The sequence below is a fragment of the Fusarium graminearum genome, chromosome 4, assembly GCF_000240135.3.
Source record: "Fusarium graminearum PH-1 chromosome 4, whole genome shotgun sequence".
NCBI classification, from domain to species: Eukaryota; Fungi; Ascomycota; class Sordariomycetes; order Hypocreales; family Nectriaceae; genus Fusarium; species Fusarium graminearum.
The window spans coordinates 6,467,638-6,483,364 of NC_026477.1; the positions used below are offsets into that span (position 1 = coordinate 6,467,638).

Genomic DNA, 15,727 nt, shown 5'->3' on the forward strand with positions numbered 1-15,727 from the left:
ACTAGCACAATCCAAGGAACGAATGGTCCGCCGGGCACAGTCATCATTGAGACTCTCACGACCGCAGGCTCAGATGCCAATGCTCCTAGCACTGCTCCTTCTGGACCCAATAGCTTATACATAACAGTATATAGACCGTATACAGGAACCGAGTCGATCACAGCACCTATCACTAGCACAATCCAGGGAACAAATGGCCAACCTGGCACCGTTATCATCGAGACTCTCACGACCGCAGGCTCAGATGCCAATGCTCCCAGTACCGCCCCAGCCGGTCCCGGCAGTACATATATCACAGTGTACGAGCCCTATCCTGGACCAGGCAAGATTGACCAGCCCATCACAGTCACGACTGTTGAGCCTTCGAACGGCAACCCTGGCACTGTTGTTATTCAGACCCCAGGTATCGAGACTGGCGGAAAGGTTGTCGTTCCTCCAGTCACGGTTGACCCCTCACCAGGTGAACAGTACACTACAATTTACAGACCTCACACTGGCACCGATGTTATCACTGCGCCTGTAACAATTACCACCATTGCACCAGCGGGTGGCCAGCCAGGAACAGTCATCATCGAAACTCCAGAGCCGGAGACAGCCGGTCCCAACCCGACAGTTACCCTAACCCCTGGACCTAATGAGTCTTACGTGACTGTCTTCCAACCTCACACCGGAACTGATGTGATTACTGGTCCCGTTGTCATTACCACTATCGCCCCTGCCAATGGTCAACCTGGCACTGTCATCATTGAAACCCCAGTCGCGCCCGAGTCTACATCTGCTCCTGTTCCTGCAGACTCCGCCACAAGTGCCCCTCAAGCCACTCCCACTTATGTTACGGTTTATCGTCCTCACACCGGACCAGAGAGGATTACAGCCCCAGTCACAATCACCATGATCAACCCGAGTGGTGACCAGCCTGGAACTGTCATAATTGAGACTCCCGACCAGGACTTGCCTCCTGTGACAACCTCTGCTGGCCCTGCTGCTTCTTATATTACGGTCTATCAACCTCACACTGGAACAGACAGGATCACCGCTCCTGTCACTATCACGACCATTGAACCTACAAACGGCCAACCTGGCACAGTGATTATTGAGACTCCAGGACAGCAAGCGCCTCCTGTGACATCTACCCCTGCCCCCACTTCGTACGTAACCATTTCTAGGCTTTACACTGGAACAGACCAGATCACAGAACCAATCACAACGACTGTTCCTCCTCAGGGAGATCAGCCTGGTACAGTTATCGTCGAGACTCCCGGGCAGAAGACTCTCGAGACTTCTGCCTCTTCTACATCATCCTATGTGACGATTACGAGGCCTTACACTGGTATCGACCAGATCACGGCCCCCATCGTTACTACTGTACCCCCTGAAGGTGGTCAACCCGGCACAGTCATTTATGAGACTCAAGCTCCTTTCGTCACCGTCTTCCGACCGTATACTGGAACGGATCAGATTACTGGACCCGTGACTGTCTCAACCATTGCTCCAAATGGAGGCCAACCGGGCACAATCATCGTCGAGACACCTGGAGCTGGCCCTGCCGTTACTACAACGCCTCCAGCTCCATCATACGTCACTGTCACCAATCTTTACACCGGAACGGAGATGCTTACTGGGCCTACCACTGTGACCACCTTCCCTCCTCAAGGCGATCAGCCTGGTACAGTCATTGTTGAGACCCAGGACTCTTATGTGACTATTTCGACCCTGTATACTGGTGCCAGTACAATCACTGGTCCGGTTCCTCTTACTACAATTCCTCCTCAGGGCAACCAGCCCGGAACTGTCGTGATTGGAACTCTTGGATCATATGTTACGATCACCACTCAGTACACTGGTGCGGATCCGATTTCTGGACCAAGGACTGTCACCACCATTCCTCCTCAAGGAGACCAGCCAGGTACTGTGGTTGTCGAGACACCTCAGTCTTACATCACTACCACTGTTCCATACACTGGTGTTGATCAAATAACTGCACCTATCACAGCTACCACTATCCCTCCATCGGGAGGCCAGCCAGGAACAGTGGTTGTCCAAACGCAGGCTCCGTTTGCTACGGTCTATCGCCCTCACACTGGACCTGACAGAATCACGGCCCCAGTGACTGTTTCAACCATTGCTCCTAATGGTGATCAGCCTGGTACTATCATAGTCGAGACTCCTGGATCGGAGCCTCCTGTCACGACAACACCTCCTGCTCCTTCTTACAACACCGTCTATGAGGAATACACTGGCACTGACGACATGACTGAAGCTAGTGCGAGGACCACTATTCAGCCTCAAGGCGATCAGCCAGGTACAATTATCTTTGACACCCCTGGAGTTCGTGTTATTTCCACCAGTGCTGCACAGCCTTCTTATGTTACTGTTTATCGACCTCACACTGGCCCAGACAGAATCACACAGCCTGTCACAGTCACGACTATCGCCCCTCAAGGTGATCAACCAGGAACTGTTGTAATTGAGACGCCTGGATCTGAGCCTGCAGTTACATCAACACCGGCTCCTCAACCCTCTTACATCACTGTCTATCAACCCCACACTGGTCCGGATAGAATCACAGAGCCTGTTACAGTCACAACTATCGCCCCTCAGGGCGATCAGCCAGGAACTGTTGTAATTGAGACGCCTGGGTCTGAGCCTGCCATTACATCGACACCTGCTCTTCAACCCACATACGTCACAGTCTATCAGCCTCATACTGGTCCTGATAGAATCACTGAACCTATCACAGTCATAACTGTTGCTCCCCAGGGCGATCAGCCCGGCACTGTTATCATCGAGACACCTGGGTCGGAACCTGCTATAACGACAGGTCCTGCCGCTCAGCCTTCCTATGTCACAGTCTATCAGCCTCACACTGGTCCTAATAGAATCACTGAACCTATCACAGTCATAACTGTTGCTCCCCAGGGCGATCAGCCCGGCACTGTTATCATTGAGACCCCAGGTTCAGAGCCACCTATCACCTCTGGGCCTTCTGCAGAGCCTTCTTACATTACGATCTATCAACCCCATACTGGACCTGATCAAATCACGGCTCCGATTACAGTCACAACGATTGAGCCTCAAGGAACTCAGCCTGGAACCGTGATCATTGAGACTCCTGTGTCTGCACCAGCTGTCACCACAGGACCACCATCGCCAGCCCCCGAGCCCTCGTATGTCACAGTATATCGACCTCACACAGGAGCAGACCAAATCACAGCCCCTGTTATGATAACAACAATCGAGCCCCAAGGTGGCCAACCCGGCACTGTCATCATCGAAACTCCTGGTTCTCAACCACCTGTTACCTCGAGTCCGGCTGCAGATCCTTCCTATGTTACCGTATTCAGACCTCACACAGGCGCGGATCAAATTACAGCCCCTGTTATGATAACAACAATCGAGCCCCAAGGTGGCCAACCCGGCACTGTCATCATCGAAACTCCTGGTTCTCAACCACCTGTTACCTCGAGTCCGGCTGCAGATCCTTCCTATGTTACCGTATTCAGACCTCACACAGGCGCGGATCAAATTACAGCCCCTGTTACGATAACAACAATCGAGCCTCAAGGTGGCCAACCTGGTACCGTAATTATTGAGACCCCTGGCTCTGAACCAGCTATTACCTCGAGCCCAGCTGCAGAGCCTTCTTATATTACTGTATTCAGACCTCACACGGGTGTTGATATCAATACTGCTCTAGTAACCATTACCACAATTGAACCTCAGGGTGGCCAACCTGGTACTGTGATTATCGAGACCCCTGGGTCTCAACCACCTGCCACTTCGAGCCCATCCGCAGAGCCCTCTTATGTTACTGTATTCAGACCTCACACGGGTATTGATACCATTACTGCTCCAGTTACGATCACGACTATCGAGCCACAAGGGGACAAGCCCGGTACTGTGATTGTTGAAACCCCAGGATCAGGTGAGCCTGTTACTTCGGCTCCTGGTCTCTACACAACTATCTACGAGCTTCATACTGGTACCGGTGAATTTACTGGTGAGGTCACCCGAACTATCGCCTCTCCTGAGGGCGACCGACCTGGCACTGTTGTTATTGAAACGTCAGGACCTGCGCCTACTGCAGCTCCTGGTCGCTACACCACTATCTACGAACCCCACACAGGTACTGGCGAGTTCACAGGCGAAGTCACTCGAACTATCGCCTCTCCGGAAGGAGACCAACCTGGCACTGTCGTCATTGAAACATCTTCAGGACCTGGCTCGGCTTCTGACCGTTATACTACTGTTTACGAGCCTCACACTGGTACCGGGGAATTCACTGGCGAGGTCACACGAACCATCGCGTCTCCCCAGGGCGATCAACCTGGAACTGTTGTCATCGAAACACCAAGATCAGGAGCTTCTGCACCCGAAACCTATACCACTGTCTACGAGCCTCACATAGGTCCTGGTCCGTTTACTGGAAAAGTTACTCGAACCGTTGCGACTCCTCATGATGGCCAACCTGGCACTGTTGTGATTGAAACATCAGCGGGACCCGGTTCTGATATCGATCGTTACACCACTATCTATGAGCCTCATACAGGTACTGGCGAGGTTACAGGCGAAGTCACACGAACTATTGCCTCTCCTCATGATGGCCAGCCTGGCACCGTCGTTATCGAAACCCCTGGACCACAAACAGCAAACAAGGGAGCGAACCCTCCTATGACTATTCCTGCCGGAGATGATAGCTATGTGACTGTTTTCAGACCTTATACAGGAACGCCTCAGATCACAGCACCCACAACGGTCACTACCATTGCCCCAACCAATGGCCAACCTGGTACTGTTATCATTGAGACTCCAGTACCGGAAACTAGTACCAGCAGCGATATGGGCAATCCTCCCGTAACTCTATCTGCCGGAGACGACAAATACGTCACAGTTTTCAGACCTCACACTGGTACTGATGTGATAACTGCCCCAGTGACAGTCACTACAATCAGTCCTTCTGGTGGGCAGCCCGGTACAGTTATCATTGAGACTCCCGAGCCGGTCAAGGAAGCTGCAACCAATACGTCTGGCCCTGAAGATGTGTTTGTGACTATCTACAGGCCGTACACTGGCACGGAACAGATCACGGCTCCGGTAACTATCACGACAATTGCTCCAGTTTCTGGAACAGGCACCGTGATCATTGAGACTCTTGCACCGCAAACTGCCAGCACTGTGTACGTAACGATTTACAGACCGTACACTGGTACAGCAAGAATCACGGAACCTACCACAGTCACAACCATTGCCCCAGTGTCTGGTACTGGAACGGTTATCGTTGAGACTCCCACCCCAGAATCTACAGTCAACAGCGAGCCAGCCACCTCCGCTGCAATCACTATTCCATCTAATGATGAGAGTCGCAATGTGACCATAATCAGACCTTACCCTGGTCCAGGATCGGTCACAGCTCCCGTCACCAGATATGAGGCCCCTGCCGCTTCAGGCGAGCCTGGAACTATCATCATCGAAACTCCTGTCGAACAGTCGACTACAGAAGCTCAGCCTCAGAGCCAGCCAACATCTGCTCCCGCAGTGACAATTCCTCCAAGTGATGGAAGTTCAAACATCACTGTTGTCCGCGAGTACCCTGGTCCAGGTATCATTACTGCACCTGTCACGTCTTACGAGCCACCAAAGACGCCGGGGCAGCCTGGAACTGTTATCATCGAGACTCCAGCTCCAGCTCCCAATACCATGTCAGGCCCCGTGGAAACGATGTCAGGTCTAGCCGATACTGCGTCGTCAGGCCCAGCTGGTACCAATGTCACTTCCTACACTTTGGCACCACCAGGCGTGAAGACTCCTATAACCAGCTACGCTCCACCACAAACACCGGGGCAGACTGGAACTGTTTTCATCCAGACAGTTGCTTCTGAACCTGGAATGAGTGTTGACAACGAGAGGAATGTGACTATCATGACTGATGGCCCAGAGTCTCTTACGGAGCCTTATACCAGGTACCAACCTCCTGGATCTGCTGGAGATCCAGGAACTGTCATTATCAAAACTCCACCTGTACGATCTCCTGAGACAACTTCAGACTCAGCAGTCACCATTCCTGCCCATTCGGGTAGCCCTAATGTTACCGTGATCAGAGGTGGCCCAGGAAAGGAGGCTACTACCATCTACGTCCCGCCAACTGGTACTGAGCCAGGCACAATTATCATAGAGACACCCACTGATGCAGCCGCCACTCAAGAGGACAAGACATCTGCGGATCAGATGACCAGCGAGACACCAGCTGTGACCCTCCCTCCTAGCTCCAACAGCCCTAACGTCACTGTCATTCGACCTTATCCTGGACCTGATTCAATTACAGAGCCTGTGACAAGATATGTTCCTCCCACCGCTTCTGGGGAGCCTGGGACTATTATCATTGAGACACAATCCTCGGACAGTTCGGCCCCAACATCGGCCAACCCCGAGATCACTTTGCCTCCGAGTTCTCAAAGTCCCAACGTCACAGTGATCAGGCCTTATCCTGGACCTGGTTCAATCACTGAGCCGGTCACTAGATACGTCCCTCCTACTGCATCTGGCGAGCCCGGGACCATCATCATTGAGACACAGACAACTGAAACGTCTACTGAGCTTTCGGAGACTTCTTCTAAGACCCAAGCAACGAGCAGTCCTTCGGGAATCACCATTCCAGCCCACTCTGGAAGTCCCAACGTCACTGTCTTCAGGCCATACACTGGCCCCGGTACGATTGAGACTCCTGTCACAAGCTACATCGAGCCTGCCAATTCTGGGGAACCAGGTACTGTTGTTATCGAGACACCAGTTTCCCGCTCGGAAAGTTCTCCTCAATCAGAAGCGACGTTTACCTCTGGTCCCGTCTCAAACCCGGCAGTGCTTACCACTGACGGCAACACGACTCCTTTCTCGTCGGCGTCCAGCAACCCTGATGCCCTTACGATCATACCCAGCGATACGCGTGAAGATGTGACTGTTATCGAGCCAAACACCAAGTTTGCGGGTGCCACTGAGAACGTCACCCAGATTATACCACCCTCAGGAACAGCTCCTGGAACGAAGATCATCTACACGCCCCTGAACACCCCTGGCCAGTCTTCTATGGGCGCCGCAGACACGGATTCTTATGTCACGATCAGTGCGACAGTCACTATTCCGGGAGATCCCTCCACTCGAACTGGTGTAGATTCCAACGCTGGAAGTGATGCTGGTACCACAGGTGCCGAGACCAATGTCATCATCATCCCACCTAGTGGTACCGAGCCTGGAACTGTCGTTTCTCAGACCAGTGTTTATCTGGACCAGACTTTGGCTCAGCACGGAAATGTCACCATCACTAGAGCAGCACCCGCTGGTGTCACCACTCCTTTCACCACCTATTCACCCCCTGCGCAATCGAGTGATATGGGAACAATCATCGTTGAGATTCCTGACTACAACGTCACAACTACCAGAGCCGGCCCTGCTGGAGTCACAACTACTTTGACAACCTACTCGCCCCCTGCTTCTCCTGGTGGACCAGGAATGGTTATTATCGAGACTCCTGACTATAACGTCACGGTCACACGTCAAGCACCAGCATCAGTTACGAGCGTTCGAACAACTTATGCCCCTCCAGGTACCCTAGGTGATCCTGGTACCGTCATTGTTGAGACACCTAACAATGACTACAATGTTACAATCACCCGTGGAGCATCTATTACGGCACCTTTCACTACATACTCGCCTCCTGGTTCTTCAGGTGATCCTGGTACAGTTATCGTCGAAACTCCTGACTATAATATTACTGTCACAACACAGGCCCCGAGTTCTATCACGAGTGTTCGCACCAAATATGTCCCTCCTGGCTCCGCTGGAGATCCGGGTACTGTGGTCGTTGAAACACCTAACAATGATTACAATGTCACAGTCACCAGAGCTGCCCCTGCCTCTGTCACCAAGATGTATACGACATACGCTCCCCCAGGTGCCCCAGGCGATCCAGGTACTGTATTTGTCGAGACGCCCAACTACAACGTTACCGTTACTCGGGGTGCCTCAATTACAGCGCCTTACACAACATACTCGCCGCCTGCTACACCCGGCGATCCAGGCACTGTTATTGTTGAAACGCCCGACTACAATGTTACAGTCACGACGGAAGCACCAAGAACCGTCACCACCTTGCGTTCAACCTATGTTCCACCTGGAAAGTATGGAGACCCTGGCACTGTTATTATTGAGACACCGATTGGTCCTTACAATGTAACCACCACTCGTGGTGCCTCAATCACAGCACCGTTCACAACCTACTCTCCCCCAGGCTCTCCAGGCGATCCAGGAACCATAATTGTAGAGACGCCTGATTACAACGTCACAATTACACGACAAGGACCCAAGACAGCAACTGCCGTATTCTCAACTTACTCGTCACCTGGAACGCCTGGCGATCCGGGTACAGTTATTGTTGAGACTCCCGCCGCTGCCTACAATGTCACCACCACTCGAGGGGCTTCGACAATCACGACACCTTTCACAACATACTTGAGCCCGAGTGAAGCTGGAGACCCTGGCACTGTTCTTATTGAAACGCCTGATTACAATGTCACAATCACAAGACAGGCCCACAAGTCAGTAACATCTTTGGTTTCTATCTATTCGCCACCGGGAAGTCCTGGCGATCCTGGCACCGTTATTATTGAGACACCAATGGGTCCATACAACATCACAACGACTCGAGGTGCTTCGTCAGTGACAGCCTCAATTACAACATACATGCCGCCGGGACAGCCTGGAGATCCCGGAACCGTGTTGGTTGAGACCCCAGAGTACAACGTCACAATCACTAACGAGGCTACTGACTCTGCTTCGGATACTATTACGAGATATAACCCGCCAGCCTCCCCAGGTGACCCAGGAACCGTCGCGATCATCATGCCTAACCAAAAGGCTGCATCAACTTCGCCAGATCCATCTCTCACCGACGCGCCTGGTCAGAATGTCACCGTCTATCGACCTGGTCCAAGGACGCTTACTGGACCCGTTACCTCGTACATTCCCCCTTCGAGCCGCGGAGATAATGGCACGGTAATTATAGAGACTCCTGGCCCGGCCACTCCTTTCAATATCACGACAACCCAGACAGTTGACACCATTACTGCCATCTACACAACTTACATGCCAGCCGGTGCCCAAGACGATCCAGGAACCATACTCGTTGAGGTTCCTCCCTCACGCAATGTGACAATCACCAAGGACGATGCCACTATCACAGCACCATACACAACTTACTCGCCGCCAGGCACTGCTGGTGATCCGGGTACAGTTATCATTGGTATGCCTGCCGATCGCAATGTGTCTATCACATCTATCGTCAACAGTCGAACTGCTCCTTACACAACATACATGCCACCAGGTAACCGTGGGGATCCCGGCACTGTTCTTGTTGAACTGCCTCCTGATTCAAATGTCACGACAACCAAGACAGTCAGCGACCGAACTGCTGTCTACACCACCTACTCGGGACCTGCGAACAGAGGTGACCCTGGTACTGTTATCATCGAGGTGCCTCCTGGGCGTAATGTGACAGTCACAGAAGTTGCTAGCACTATTACCTCTCCTTACACAAGTTATTCCTCGCCTGCTAACCAAGGAGATCCGGGTACGGTTTTCATCGGCATGCCCCCTGATTCTAATGTGACAATCACAACCGAAGTCTCAACCCGAACTACCCCTTACACAACGTACTCGTCGCCAGCTAGACAGGGCGACCCTGGCACCGTCATCGTGGAGTTACCGCCCGACAGGAATACCACGATCACGAAAGAGATGGCTAGTCGCACTCAGCCGTTTACTACTTACATGTCACCAGCTACCAAGGGTGACCCGGGTACTGTCATCGTGGAGATGCCACCGGACAGAAATGTGACTATTACAACAGAAATCCCAACCCGCACTAAGCCATATACTACATTTGCAACACCTGCAAACAAGGGTGACCCAGGCACTGTTATCGTGGAGATGCCGCCGGATAGAAATGTTACTATCACGACAGAGGTTACCAGCCTGACTGCTCCTTATACCAGTTACGCTTCGCCTGGAAGTGAAGGCGACCCGGGTACTGTTATCATTGGTACGCCACCGGACAGAAATGTCACTATCACAACTGAAGTGCCTACTCGCACTGCCCCCTACACGACATATTCTGCCCCTGGCGCGAGAGGAGATCCAGGCACTGTTATCATTGAACTGCCCCCTGATCGGAACGTCACTATCACCTCCGAGGTTACTGGTCGTACCGCTCCTTATACTACTTTTGCACCACCCGCCACTAAAGGCTACCCAGGCACGGTTATTGTCGAATTACCTCCTGACCGTAATGTCACCACTACGGAAGAGGTGCCTACATTGACCCAGGCTTATACTACTTATTCGCCTCCAGGAAGCCTCGGCGACCCAGGCACTGTAATTGTGCGACTTCCACCTGACAGGAATGTCACTAGAACGACTGTGGTTGATACAATTACGGCGGCTTCTACTGTCTATTCTGCACCAGCCAATAGGGGTGATCCAGGCACCATTTTCATCGAGGTGCCCCCAGCCAGGAACGTTACCACGACTGAAGTCGTTAATAGCATCACTCGGGCCACTACCACCTATGTGCCGCCTGCACAACAAGGCGATCCTGGTACTGTCATTGTCCAAGAACCCCCTGAGACGAACACGACTATTGTCGAAGTCGTTTCTACAATCACTCGTCCAGCTACCAGGTACATGACGCCTGGTACCAAGGGTGATCCGGGCACTGTCTATATCGACGTACCACCGAACCACAACGTTACGATTACCACAACAGTCAGCACAATCACTCGCCCAACCACAACGTTTGCCCCCGGTGCCACGGAAGGGGATGCTGGCACAGTTCTCGTTGAGATGCCCCCAGAGTATAATGTCACATCAACACAGACTGTGCAGACCATCAGTAGGCCACTTACTCGTTACTCATCTCCCGCTGAGGTCGGCGACCCTGGCACCGTCTATCTCGATATGCCACCAGAGTATAACGTCACTGTCACCACAACAATCTACAGCATCACGCGCCAAAGCACAACATTTGCCGCGGGTGCGACGCAAGGAGACCCAGGCACAGTTATTGTTGAAATGCCCCCAGAGTACAACGTCACCACAACCCAGACTGTGCAGACTATCAGTAGGCCAGTCACCCGTTACTCCAAGCCAGGTGAGGTTGGGGACCCAGGCACGATCTACGTCGATCTCCCGCCGGAGTACAATGTCACTGTCACAACGACGGTCCCAACGATCACAAGACAATCTACAACATTTGCTCCCGCTGCGCAGCGAGGCGACCCTGGTACAATCATTATCGAGATGCCACCAGACACCAACACTACGACAACCCAAACCATCCAGACAATCACGAGACCAGTCACAAGATACTCTAAGCCTGGTGAGGTTGGTGATCCCGGCACAGTCTATGTTGATCTGCCGCCGGAATACAACGTAACAATAACTACCACTGTCCCCACGATAATGAGGCCCTCAACTACCTTTGTTCCAGCTGGCACACAGGGTGATGCCGGTACAATTCTTGTTCAGATGCCGCCGGAAACCAACGTTACAACAACTCAAACGGTCTCAACAATCAGCAGACCCGTTACTAGATATTCCACTCCCGGTACTGCTGGAGATCCTGGTACTATATACGTTGATCTTCCGCCAGAATATAACGTCACCAGGACCACAACTGTCGCGACGATCACACGAGCATCAACCACATTTGCTCCAGCTGATATGCAGGGCGATCCTGGAACTGTCATCGTGCAACTTCCCCCGGCTTACAACGTCACGGTATCGTCAGTCGACCCGACTATTACTCGTCCAGCTACACGTTTTGCCACCCCAGCAACTGCAGGAGACCCTGGTACTGTCTATATCGATCATCCGCCAGAATATAACGTAACAACCACTGAGACTGTAAGCACGATTAGCCGGGTTACGACAACATTCAACCCTGCTAGTGAAGAAGGCGATCCAGGTACTATCCTCGTGCAGGTTCCTCCAGAATACAAGAACACGGCAACCCAGACAATCAGCACCATTACTGCCATCTACACAACATACAATCCAGCCGATACTCAAGGTGGCCCCGGCACAATCTTGGTGAAGGCCCCATCTGACTACAATATCACTACTACAGAGACTGTCAGCACAATCAGCCAAGTCAGAACTTCATACAAACCAGCTGGCACACAAGGCGACCCGAACACAGTACTCATCCAGGTCCCTGTCGACCACAATGTCACCAGCGACTCATCAGATGCCTTGAGCAATCATTCCGATATGCCTTCTGGACCTTCTGGTTCTACCAACATGCCTTCTGGACCTTCTGGTCCTTCTACAGGTGCAACTTTTGGACCCTCTGGTCCATCAAGTGGTCCTACTGCACCATCAGCCAGTATGTCTTCTGGAGTTTCAAGTGGTCCTTCAGTTAGTGCTTCAGTGCCTTCAAGTGGTGCTCCTTCTGGTATCCCATCAGCATCACGCGTTTCATCTGGTTCTGTACCATTATCTGGCCCTTCAGCCAGTCTTCCAAGTGGTGCATCTACCGGTGTCCCTTCAGCTTCACGTGTTTCTTCAGGCTCCCAACCTCCTGCTCCGTCAAGCGGTCCTTCCGCCGGCCCTTCAAGCGGTCTTCCCTCAGCATCGCAGGTTTCATCTGGTGATGCAGGAACATCTTTTGAGCCCCCTGGCGGTAAGTTTGCATCCTCATCCGGGGTCAGTGGCCCTTCAGTCGGCCCTTCGTCTGGTCCTTCAAGCGGTGTTTCAGCGGGTCCATCGTCTGCTGGTCCTTCCGCTGGCCCTTCAAGTGGTGTCTCAACTAGTGGTCCTTCAGGATCACGTATTTCAACTGGTTCCCAACTGTCAGCGCCTTCAAGCGGCTCGTCTGCTGGCCCTTCGGCCGCCCCTTCAAGCGGTGCTTCAACTGGCCCAGCGTCTGCTGGATCTCAGATGTCAGCACCTTCAACCGGCCCTTCTGCTGGCCCCTCGTCAGCATCACATGTTTCAACTGAATCTCAAGTATCGGTGCCTTCAAACAGCGCTTCAAATGGTCCTTCAGCTGGTCCATCGTCTGCTGGTTCTCAACTATCAGCACCTTCGTCTGGCCCTTCAGCCGGTCCCTCGGCTGGTCCCTCAAGTGGTCCTTCGGCAGGTGCACCATCTGCATCAACTGACGATACAGGAACGTCCTTTGAGCCCCCTGGCGGGAAGTTTGCATCTTCATCAGGCACTGGCCTATCTGTACCTTCGGCTGGTCCATCTTCAGTTGTCACTGCGTCTGGTCCTTCAGCTGGTCTTTCAAGTGGTCCCTCAGCCGGTCCTTCAGTCGGCCCATCTTCAGCTATTGCTTCGACTAGCCTCCCATCAGCATCGCGTGCTTCAACAGGGTCTCAACCCTCAGCTGGTCCTTCGGCCGGTCCTTCGAGTGGTGTCTCAGCAGGCCCGTCAGCAGGTCTCTCAATTGGTCCCTCAGCTGGTTTATCAACTGGGTCTCAACCTTCAGCAGGCCCTTCAGCAGGCCCTTCGGCTAGTATCGCGGCCAGTCCTTCAGCTGGCTCTCAATTATCAGCGGCTTCAACTGTTCTCTCATCGGCATCGCATGTTTCAACTGGTTCTCAACCCTCGGCAGCTTCAGCTGGTCCCTCAGCTGGTCCTTCATCAGGTCTATCAACTGGTTCTCAACCTTCAGCAGGTCCCTCAAGTGCTCCCTCAGCTGGTCCTTCAGTTGGTCCATCTTCAGCTGGCCTTTCGAGTGGTCCTTCAAGCGCGCCTTCTGTCGTGCCGTCGGCATCATCTGGAATTGCAGACACGTCCTTCGAGGCCCCTGGTGGGAAGTTTGTATCCTCATCAGGGGTCAGCGGTCCTTCAGCCGGTGTGTCAACTGGCTCTCAGCCTTCTGCACCTTCTGCGTCATCGGCCGGTCTACCTTCAGCTGCACCCTCGTCGGCACCTTCAAGCGGTCCATCTTCTGGTCTTGCGTCAGCAACTCTAAGTAGTGCTCCTAATGTTGTCACGTCAACCTCACGTGTTTCGTCTGGTCCTGCATCAGCACCATCAGCATCGTCAGCTGGCCTACCTTCATCTGGGCCTTCATCAGCACCTCCTGCATCATCAGCTGCTCTTCCCTCTGCGTCTTCGAAAGCCTCATCCACCATAGCAACATCAGTACCCGCAGTTAGCACCACTTCTGTTGCTGCACCACCGTCTACCACGGCTGTTCAGGCGCCCAAGTCTACAGTGACAACAACACAGACAGTCAGCACTATCACTCGTCTTACGACGTTCCTGAAGACTGCTACGGCTTCGGGTGCTCCTGATACTGTTTACGTTCAGTACCCTCCCAAGTCAACGGTAACGACAACGCAGACGGTTAACACTATAACCCGTGCTACCACACTCTCGTCGACTGCCACAGACCCAAGTTCCCCTGATACTGTTTACGTCCAGTACCCTCCCAAGTATACGGTAACAACAACACAGACGGTCAGCACCATAACACGTGCTACAACATTCTCGTCAGCTGCTACGGACCCAAGTTCTCCTGACACTGTTTATGTGCAGTACCCTCCTAAATACACGGTAACAACGACACAGACCGTTAGCACGATAACTCGCGCTACTACATTTTCTTCAACTGCTGCAGACCCAAGCTCTCCTGACACTGTTTACATTCAGTATCCTCCGAGGTCAACAGTCACAACAACACAGACAGTCAGCACTATAACTCGTGCGACTACGACGTCAATGGCAGCAGCGGATCCGAACAGTCCTGACACAGTCCTTATTCAATATCCCCCTAAATCTACAGTGACAACAACACAAACGGGGGTCAGCAGTATTACCCGTGCCACCACTGTCTCGATGACGGCAACAGATCCCAATAGTCCCAACACGGTCCTTATTCAGTACCCTCCTAAGTCTACGGTGACAACAACACAAACGGGGGTCAGCAGTATTACCCGTGCCACCACTGTCTCGATGACGGCAACAGATCCCAATAGTCCCAACACGGTCCTTATTCAGTACCCTCCTAAGTCTACGGTGACAACTACACAAACGGTCAGCACTATCACTCGTGCCACAACAGTTTCGATGACAGCCACAGACCCTGGTTCTCCTGACACAGTTGTCGTTCAATACCCTCCTCCTTACAACGTCACTATCACCACAGCTGGTCCTACCACGCTCACTGCCACATCCACAACGTACTCACCACCCGCCAAGTCTGGCGATCCTGGTACCGTTATCGTTCAAAGGCCACCTGTCACAGTCACTACAACTGCTTCTAGTGCTTACACTACTTACAATCCTCCTGGCGCCAGCGGTGATGCTGGCACTGTGGTCATTGCGACAACAACCAGGCCTGTTGCTCCTGCTTACACCAGTGCTGGCCCTCAATTCAGTTGCGATGTTTATGGCTATCTCATCCAGAAGACCGCCCTCTACCGTGTCGAGATTGTTAGTGGCAAGACCACCCTCATCAAGTCAGTTGTCGGAGACGGTGGTTGGATCAACGGTATTGGTTACAACCGATTCGATGACTACATCTACGGTATGCACCAAGACGATTCTGGTTCCCAACTCATCCGTATCGGCGGCGATGGTACTTCGACCATGCTCTCTGCTCGTACTAATGACCGCTTGGGGTCAACATGGGTGATATCGACATCAAAGGTCGCTTTCTGGATCT

The 15,727-nt window shown here is 52.7% G+C and overlaps 2 protein-coding genes across 2 annotated transcripts; both read left to right on the forward strand.

The window, feature by feature from the left end:
- Nucleotides 1–193: 193 nt before the first annotated feature.
- On the forward strand, nucleotides 194–5,282 carry FGSG_13582 (uncharacterized protein; the record flags this gene model as incomplete). The annotated part of the gene is made up of 3 exons (XM_011329992.1): nucleotides 194–299; nucleotides 347–5,177; nucleotides 5,213–5,282. The coding sequence occupies 3 exons, from the start codon at nucleotides 194–196 to the stop codon at nucleotides 5,280–5,282; spliced, it is 5,007 nt and encodes a 1,668-aa protein (XP_011328294.1).
- Nucleotides 5,283–5,697: 415 nt separating this feature from the next.
- Nucleotides 5,698–13,049, forward strand: FGSG_13581 (uncharacterized protein; the record flags this gene model as incomplete). The annotated part of the gene is made up of 3 exons (XM_011329993.1): nucleotides 5,698–12,433; nucleotides 12,471–12,730; nucleotides 12,861–13,049. 3 exons carry the CDS (start codon nucleotides 5,698–5,700, stop codon nucleotides 13,047–13,049), a joined length of 7,185 nt encoding a protein of 2,394 aa, XP_011328295.1.
- Between the last annotated feature and the right edge of the window lie 2,678 nt (nucleotides 13,050–15,727).